The following is a 9,942-nucleotide window of genomic DNA, read 5'->3' as shown; positions in this document are numbered from 1 at the left end:
GCCCTTTCTTTTTTCCCTTTGGGCCAAGCACCTATATTTGAATTTGTATGCCAGACAGGTGCTCCGCTGTATCTCTCATTCTCTTCTTTCTGTATTTTATAGTTGAGGAAATGAAGGCACCGGCAAGAAGCAGGGAGAAGGGTTTGGCTCCTAGACCACACACAGCCCTTAGAAAATACTTTATGCATGAACTGATGAAGAAAATCATGAGAGCTCCCACGTTTCTAGTTTTGAGCTATCAGTGCACACACAAAAAACCATATTTGTACTAACTTGGAATATGTGTTTGGGGTAGAGCTGAATAAAAGTTGTATTTGCATTGCCCACAGAGGGGTTTCTAAGCAATGTAGTAGTCATGGCTTCAGCAGAAAGGCAGAGAGTACCAGTCAATCTTTGAGAACTCTTACCCTGATTCTTGTAAATTCTGGTTCACAAACAACTGATATCCTGTCATCTTAATAAAGAAATAAATCCTTCCTACCCCTAAAGAATAAGTTTAGGCAACAGATTGTTAGCTCCACTTATGTTATATACAGTTGAAAGCAAAAACTTCATACACTGTGCATGTTTGTTTCTCCTCAAAGCACCCAGCTGTGCTTTGCCTGCAGGAAGTAGTCGATAAATGGTTATTGAATTTAGAATGTCCTTCTTCCCAATCAGTGAGGTTTAATATATTTCCAATTCAGAATGCCTATTAATTTTTCAGCATTAGTAAGCCTTTAAAAAAATCCATTTGGGGTATGTTTAAGAGTTCACAGCAAATACCATTATATAAATGGTTAAGAAAATACTGTTAAATGAAGCGTGCTGATTCAACACACCATTAGCCATTGATAAAATGTAATTTAATTTAATCATTTAACTTTACATTGTTAATGTACAAGAGCATTTCTTTCAAACACAGGTTAACACACACTAAAGAGCAATGCTGTTAGAGGAGCAGAGAAACTTTGGAAAACTCTGCTGTCTGAAATGAAAGCAAGGCACTCTCCATTAACAGCTGGTGGATTCCTGATTTCCGCCCACAGAAGGCATGTTCGCACTGAGAGAGCTCTCCCACAAGGGAAGAATCACCTGCTTTAATTCTTGCTGTCCTCATCTGAGCTAGTTTGGTCATCCACTCTGTATAAACTTGTGTGTCAATATTAAGATAAAAAAAGAGACTTGAATTGATAGATGACTTGGTGGGGGGCTCTCATAGTTGTAATAACTATGGAAGACAGAAGAACACTAGCTATAATCTTTATTTTCAGCACTAGTGTCTGGACCTATAAACTAAAAACCTTCATTCCTTCCAACCAATCAATATCGGCTAAAAAGTCTTTTCCTTAAATCTGATGGGTGTAAAAATGAAAAGTGACAGCATTTCTCTAGGGCTCTGTTTTTTTGTTTTGTTTTGTTTTTCCTTTACAGACATGACAAAAAACAAGGATTAACATTCCAAGACTAACGGTGCACAAAAGGGTTATATATATGCACAGTATTTCTAATTTATCCAAATTCATTTTGAATTTGGTCTGAAGCTACCTTGTATGAAACGTTAGCTTTCCTGATATTTAATAATGTTTATTGTGTTTGCATATAAGCTAAAAAAATTACTGCAAAAGTACTATTTTTCATGGTAAAAAGTAAATAAATATTAGTGGTTATTTCTAAAAGCCTGTTTTCCTATAGGTGCAGTAAATTAAGTAAAAAGACCATGGAAAGAAGAATTAGGTCCTAGTCTTGATTCTGTTACCAGCTGTCTGACCTTGGGTAACTCTTTGCCTTTTGCTGGGCCCCAGATTTCTCCTCTATGAATTTCAGGATGGGTGGACTAGTTGACAAGTCAGGCCCCTTCTAAGTCTAACATTCCAAGATCCTAACATTCCAGATCCTATCATCTTGATATAAAAATAATAATCTCTCACAAAAGCTCACACAAACATAATACATGATCAAATATCAGAATGACTCTTGGAAAAAAACATATATGATTTGCTATCTCGGCTATCCTTTGCAGCAATTAGGCAATTCATTTGGCATTTGTTTGATTGTATAATTTAATGACAATATAAACAGCATAGTTTTGTTCTTTTTCCTTTAAAAAGACTAAAGCAAAAATGATTTAAAGCTAACAAAAACTACTGTGACATCAGTTTGACATTCAAAGTTTGTTTCTTAGCAAAATGGCCAAAGATATTTTGACTTGATACAGAGTATATAATATAAAGACTTTTAGACCTAAAAATCTTCAAACATTATTTGAATTTAGCAAAACATAAGCAAAATTTTAATATCAAAGTGCTAAACAGTACTGCCTTAAAAGTCACTGCAAATGAACCATAAAATAACCTCATGGGAAGTAACATTTATTGTACAAATGGTTAATAAAAAGACACATTATAAATATATATATGTAACCTGCTATATTTATATATATATTTGCTTATTTAATTTCTAATTGGTGTATCCAAGTTCACTATGAACACCCCATGTAAGTATTCTGTAACTCAGCTTCCAGGAGCTGGTGGTCTTGCAATAAATACAGGCAAAGCTATTACAATATAACGTGCATACAAATGTTTTTACAAATAAGGACACTATGCAACAAATTATCTCATAATAATATGGCATTAACAGTATAAACATACAAAAGGGAGTACCAACACGGAATGTTGAAACGCAGCCCACTAATCCTTTCTAAGTACTTACATTCACACTATTTTTTTTTTTTAATAATAAGACTTGCTTGTTCTCCAAAATTGTCTCCTTAACCGATAACAAAAATTAAATTATATGTATTTTAAAAACCTTATTATCCCTGGTGCTTACCCTGTATGATCCATTCCGACTCATTTGCATGTTCTCATCTAGGGTTCAAACGCTTAAAACTCATTGAATGCTCCTGGGGCTTCTGAATGAATGTGTCAGTCAGTTTCTATAATTGAAGAAAGTTTAGGGAACTCCGGCTGGATTTATAGAACATGACAAAAAAAAGCTGTATGCAATCCATCTTATAATCTGAGCCCCCTTTAGGACAGTTGGACAGTCAGGGCAGGGATCTGTAGCCATCAAGAATGGCCTAAATTCTTGGATGGACCATACCTCAGAAGGGTTCTAAAGGGCAGGTGGACAAAGCCTCTGCTAGGAAAGTTAGCATGTGTCATTTGCTAACATGACTGCCTCCTTTCAATTTCCATATAAAATAAAGGAGAGTTAATAAACAAGACTTAGTAAGACAGCACTTTAAAAATTGCACTTGTATATGGAAGCGAACAGCCATTATCATTTTGCTATGTCTGATTTATAGGTAATCCTCCATCTTTCACCATTTGTTAAAATAAAATAAGGAAGAAAGAAATTAGGAAGAGGGAATTTCTGCTTTGTTTGCACCACATATGTATACCCTTGATACAAGAAGTGTACTCTAAAGGGATCAATCTCAAGACACATCCTACCCTGGCGAACAACCCTTGGCTGTTCTTGTTTTTAAATACAAACCAACTATAATTGTATTCCCCAGAAAGAGTTTTAAAACAGTTATTATTATTATTATTATTTTCCTGCTGGGATAGCATTGTCCAAAAGTGCTTTGTTAGCAATTTCTTAGAAAACCCTCATGAATTATACCCTCCCCACAACCCCAAAGCCTAAATATAAAACACAACCCCAACACAATACTCTGCAAGTTTTCTGGCTTTCAGTTGTAAGGAAAAGTGCCAGAAAAAAAAAAAAAAAAAAAGTCTTTCATTTCTACAGGAGCTTGCTTTTTCTCTTAAGAAAGGACAGAAAACAGTAGGTGTCCAGACCCCTCCCTCGCTGCTTAGCAAGCGGCTGCTAGCAGACGAGGCAGCTCCCTGCTCAGGCCGCTCCTGCTCAGAAAGGCAGGGTATCCAGGAAGAGCTTGTCGATGATGGAAGGTGGAGACACCAAGTCTTCCAGCTTCAGGTAGAAGATGCGCTGGAGGCCCAGGGTGCAGATCTTCCGCAGTTCTACCAGGGCACGTAGGACTTTGGGCTCAGTGGGCTCCAAAGCTTGTCCCTTACTCTGATGCTCTTTTAAGCTGCTTGTGATCTTGTTGCATAGCTCCTCCACTCTCTTTGGTTCTTTTAACCCATGTCGTTCTGCAGAGGGTTAGAAGAGGATAGAAAAATTTAGGAGGCAGTTACATCTTAAAAAAACCTGGAATCCCTGGACTTCCCTGGTGGCGCAGTGGTTAAGAATCTGCCTGCCAGTTCCAGGGAAACAGGTTCGAGCCCTGGTCCGGGAAGATCCCACATGCCATGGGGTAACTAAGTCCGTGAGCCACAACTACTGAGCCCGTGTGCCACAACTACTGAAGCCTGTGCACCTAGAGCCTGTGCTCCGCAACAAGAGAAGCCACTGCAATGAGAAGCCCACGCACCGCAAGGAAGAGTAGCCCCTTCTCAACACAACGAGAGAAAGCCCGCGTGCAGCAACAAAGACCCAACCCAGCCAAAAATAAATTAAAAAAAAACCCAAACAAACAAACCCTGAATCCCTAATGGAGGCCTGTGTCCTGTTCTGCCAGTTGGGATGGCATTTTACAGTCAAAGTGCCCTCCCTCTTAGAGATAGTTCATGGCCTTTGTTATTAAACAACAACAGGGATTGAATCCCAGTCCTGTCACTTACTCACTGTGTCCCCTTGAGTAAGTCGCTTAACTTCTGAGCCCCAGTTTCCTTATAAAATAAAGATAATAATCATACCCAATTCAGGGTTTCTGGGAGGATCAGCTTGGGTGAATAATGCAGATGAAGTAAGTACACAGTTCCCGTCACAGAGCCACATTGAGTGAATAACAGGGTGGTTACTATTTTGCACACATTATCTGACTGAGGTCTTACAAAAGCCCCATCAGGAAGCAACTCTTTTTCAGAGTGACATGGAAACACATCCAGGCAAATGAAAAAATGTTCCCATCTTGACACACGGGGTTGATAGTGCAGCTGTAATTTCCATTTGTTAATGCAAAGGCTGCCCTGCAAGACCTGATACAAAGCGCATTCTTGTATTTTCATGGTAACCAGCTTGAGAAGAATCCAGATTTTCTTTTCCTTGTTCTCCCAGCCGCATACTCCTATTGACCTACACCTGGCACACACCTACACCAGGTACAAAATACACGTTCCTCTGCTGTGGAGACGGAAAAGTCAGAGATGAGAGGAGGCCCAGAGGAGGTGGTGTAAGCATTTTATAATGTGACAAGACATGAACAACAGTATCTTATATTTTATAAAATAATATATAAATTATCCCCATGTTAAATATTATGATCTCTTATTTTGTAAATAAGGTTAAATGGTTTTCCCAAAGTCACACAGCTGCTAAAAGCTGGGATTTGAACCCAGTCTTCTGAGGCAGACTCTGTCTTCTTGCTCCTGTGCAATGTTGCATCTCCTTGCAAACAGAAAGGAGCATGACATCCAGTACAAATCAATTTGCATGTAGCATGTAGATATCAGAGTCTCTTTCCTGAGAGGAGAGCTTGGCCCCTGTTATCTTAGTCAAAGTTTTCATCTCTTGGTGTATTTACATGTAAAATAATAATTCTTGAGAGATGGAAGATATCCATCCAATGAGAAATCAAGTACTAGTTTTTAATTTTTCCTACATTAATATTTTTTTAGTTGGGAATATTTTTGTTAGAAAAGTTAATTCCCAAAATCATTGGAAAAATGAAGCAACTATCTAGACACTTTTTTTTTCCTCTTGCCCTAAATAAAAGGAGGCCCAGGAACCAGGAGATCTGCATTCTTCCCCAGCTTGGCTAGTTGTGTATAACTTGGGGAGTGCCTTCCTCTCTAGAGCCCCTATGAAAAGGAAGAGATTGGATTTAATGACCTCTAAGGTCTCTTCCAGCTCTGATGCACATTTATATATATTTATAATTATATTAAAGTACAACCATGAAAATTGCCAGCAGCATCTCAGTGGGCTGTAACTTACAGGTCTCTCATCTCAATGCAACATAATATAGAGAAAAGGTGACTGAACTTGGAGTCAGACAGACCTGGGTTCCATTTTTGGTTCTGTTACTTACTAATCATGTGACCTAATTTCTCTAAGGTTCAACATCCTCCAGGAAAATGGGGATTAAAGGGTGGTAGCTACACAAGTCTTTGTTGTAGTCTTCTTCATTCTTTTCTGTGTTTCTTAAATATTACACAATGAATTGAAAGAAAAAGTGTGATTATAATAAAGCTTGCCTCCATGGTTTATTGTGAGGTTCAGCTAAGAAGATGCTACATAAAAGTGTTCTGCCAACTGTAGAGTGCTACATGCGTGGCACAGTCAGCCCCTAAGACAATACCCGACACATGGCAAATGGTTGGCAGCTGCAGGGTCAAACAAAGGCGATAAAGTCCCCTGACTCCCCAGCTTTGCAGTGCAGGATTTTGCTTTCCTCCAGGAAGCTATTAACTAATCAGCCCAGGTGCAAAGCTGTCCTCTATGGTTTATCTTTACTAAATACATAGTCCCCTTGTTTTAGTCTCAGAAGAAGCACTCAAGAGTGAACTTCAACTGCAATGGTGCTCTGCCGAAAGTTTTATTTTCCCCCCAAAAGCAACAAATCTGGCTGCAAATTTGGCAGTAAATTTCAAGAGCTATAAAATGTTCGTAGCCTCTGACCAAGTAATCCCATTCTTGGGAATTTATCTGAAGAAAACACTGAACAGAAGAATAAGACTTCTGCATGAAGTCTTATGCATGAAGACATTTGGGGTAGCATTACCTATTTTTAAAAATGGAAAAAGATAAAGGGAAGAATAGGCGAACTGTTAAGTGAAAAATGGTATGTCCTCATAATAGAAGATTCTGTAGACATCAAAAGGACGAATATGAAGGCTGTGAAGCGACATGGCAAAATATATAATATCACATTAAATAAAGATTAGAATATAAAATGGTATCTACGCTGTGATTCCATCCATGTAAAAATTGTTTTTGCATATAGAGAAGGATGAAAGGAAACAGAAAAGTGAAAATATTCATGAGATTGTCAGATAACTCTTTTCCTTTCTTTTAAAATATCCAGGTTAACGCTATTGGTATAATAAACAAAGTTAAAAATAGAACAAACTGGGATTTGGTCCTCTGAGAACCCCTCTAGTTGCTGTAACATGATCAGTCATCTTGCTGATAGCAAATTCTATTAAATACGGAAATATATCAAATTAGGTTCATAATGCAGGGAGAGATGCTTTTCCCGGAATAAAATACCGATCCACTGATTTAAGCTTTCCCTTCCTTGCTGTGCCTCATGCCTTGCACTATATTCAAGATCCCATATTCATTATCAGGATAAAGAAACTGAGCAATGTGTGGGCTGGATTTCAGGAGGGGGTTGATTATGGAACCTTGTAACCAGACTTTCTCATGGCCAAACTCACAGAAGGTGCCTTGGAGTTTTCCCTGCTCTCCAACCAGTTGTGACTGCTCGATAACTATGGCAACCATTATTTATTCAGTGAATTCAAGTGGAGATCGATACCTCCTGCCAGCTGGATCAAGCCCAGGCCTGGAATTCCTTGAGGAATTCAGAGACACTCCTGTTAGAAGCCAAGGGCACCTTCTTTGTTGTTTTGAACAGCTACTGGATTTGTGGCTTCTTTACTCTTTCAAAGGGGCTGAGATAAAATTCAGTCTCCAGGCAAACTACTGCCAGCAGTCAGCAAGATTTTCAAATCTCTTGGGAGTCACTAAGTGTCTGGGACCTTCCGAGTGATTTGAAATTCCTTAAAACCCCAATCACTGACCTTTTAGTTTAAGGGACCCCCTTTCATCTTGCAGCTTGGTAAACATGGCTGCAGAACTGATATACAGAGAGTTCATAAATTCTAGAGGAAATCAGATGTTTGGATTTTCCCCCTCCCTAGAGAATTATATACAGATTTCAGCTTAAGATCTTTGTCCACCATTAAATAAAACAAACTTCTCAGTATTTTTTGCATTTTGATCTACAACATTTTTACCCAATACTTCAGTATTTTAACTCAGCTTTATGTATTCAAAATTTTAAAATGCAACTTATAGAAGTGGTTACATAATGGATTTATATGTCATAACCATAGAATATACGAATTGGAAAGAATTTGAGTAATTTAGTTCAAACTTTCTCCTAAGACAAGAATTCCCACTATGAGATACCACAGAGACAGTACCTGGCACCAGCTGGACTAGCAGTTCACTATTACACCCTGATAATAAAAATATATTTAATAGCACTTTACATTACATTTTTACTTAGATTATTTTACTGCACCCTCACAATAACCCTGTGAATTAGGCAGGACAAAGATGATCTTTATTTAATGAGTAAGGAAGGCCAAGGCACAGAGAGTTAAGTGATTTGCCCATGGTCAAAATTAACAAGTGGCTAATTTCCTTCACACCAAGTCCAGAGATATTTCTATTGTACCTGGTTGCCTTGAACACTGTTAGCATGTTCCTCCTCTTCCCGAGATTAACTCAGCCTCCCTGTAACCCCCTCCTACTTTCCGTGTACCTAATTAGCTAATTGACTAATTGCTTCTTTCAGCAAATATTTGAGTATCTATTCTGTGCCAAGCAATGTTACAGCCACTGGGGTTAGAGCAGTGAACAAAGCAGACAGACAACAGACCGCACTCCTAACCTGCGTGGTGTTAGTATCTAAAGACACTGCTGGGTTCCTGTTCATTCTGGCTATCCATGCCATAGACATCTCTGCTAGGAGAGAGAGGAGGGCAGGCAGGGGGAGGAGGGGAGACGGGAGGGAGGGAGGGAGAAGGGAGGAAACAGGGAGAGAGAGATCAAGAGAGAGGGCGAGAGACTGATTGAGTGAAATAATCAAGCTATTTAGGTTTGTGTTCATGTTCTTCCCTCTTCACCTAGTTAACATCTATTCATCCTTTAGATTGCAGATCAAATAATTCTTCAGGGAAGCTTCCCTTTTTACTCCCAGTCTAGATCATGTTCTCCTATGGCATTCTCTCTATTTTTTCCCTTTGAATGATATCACAGGTTGAAATCAGATATTTTTGCGACAACTGCCTCCTCCTCCATTAAATGTAAGCTCCATGGGGACATAGACTGTATTTGCTCATCGTTGTATCTCCAGCACCAAGCCTACTACATAGGAGATACCCAATAAATATCTGTTAAGTGAATATGTTAATAGAGGGACCTGTAATACATATTAAATGAATACTAAACAGGTGGGTTGCTCAGAATAAATATACAAGTTGGGAGTTATTAAGAAGCTGACAACAGGAAAGAACTTAACAAACTCTAAAACCTACCACATCAGAAGCTTTGGAACCAGATTTCCTGGATGTAAAGCCTTGCTCTATCCCTTATTAGCTGGGTGACTTTGGGTCTGTTTGCACATTCATAAAATAGAGCTAATAATGGTACCTGCCTCATGAGTTGTTGTGAGAATTAAATGAATTAAGACACGTGAAGTACTTGGAACAATGCCTGGCATATAGTAAGTACTTAATAAATATTAGCAAGTATCTTCCACGTCCCCAGCTCAACTTTCCCTTCAAATTCCCTTCAAATCAGCCACTTCTGAGTTGGCCTATTAATGATTCCACAATCATCCTCGTCAGTCTCACAATCATCTCTAACAATTTTTCTCCCAGGCTCATATTTAATCCACTGCAAGAACTTTAATTATTATCTCTGCAATGTTCCTTGCACCTGTCTTGTCTCAGTCTCACTGCCTCTGGACCAGGTTTTCAATATGTTACCTATATTGTTTTAATAGCTTTTGACTGGTCTCTCTGCTTCCCATCGCTGCTGTAACCAATCTCAGGTCCTTCCAAATCTATTTACTAAAGAACATTAAACAAAGAACACATGCAGAGGCCTTGGCACAGTGCCTCGCACTGAGTATTTTAATGGTAGTTTTTATTTTAATGTAGTTATTTTAATGGTAGTTATTGTTAATTT

General features: G+C 38.6%; 1 protein-coding gene across 2 annotated transcripts in view; it reads right to left on the bottom strand.

The window, feature by feature from the left end:
* Positions 1-823: 823 nt before the first annotated feature.
* The window catches only part of NR4A3 (nuclear receptor subfamily 4 group A member 3), a 40,507-nt gene continuing 31,388 nt past the window's right edge, over positions 824-9,942 (bottom strand). For both annotated transcript variants that reach the window (XM_059071013.2, XM_067039777.1), the window contains exon 8: positions 824-4,106. In XM_059071013.2, the coding sequence (XP_058926996.1) occupies positions 3,859-4,106 (248 nt within the window). In that variant the 3' untranslated portion in view covers positions 824-3,858. The remainder of the gene's footprint in view (positions 4,107-9,942) is intronic.

The sequence above is a fragment of the Kogia breviceps genome, chromosome 8, assembly GCF_026419965.1.
Source record: "Kogia breviceps isolate mKogBre1 chromosome 8, mKogBre1 haplotype 1, whole genome shotgun sequence".
Taxonomy (NCBI): domain Eukaryota; kingdom Metazoa; phylum Chordata; class Mammalia; order Artiodactyla; family Physeteridae; genus Kogia; species Kogia breviceps.
The sequence above is the reverse complement of the archived record's forward strand: the minus strand, read 5'-3'. Positions and strand labels throughout refer to the sequence as shown.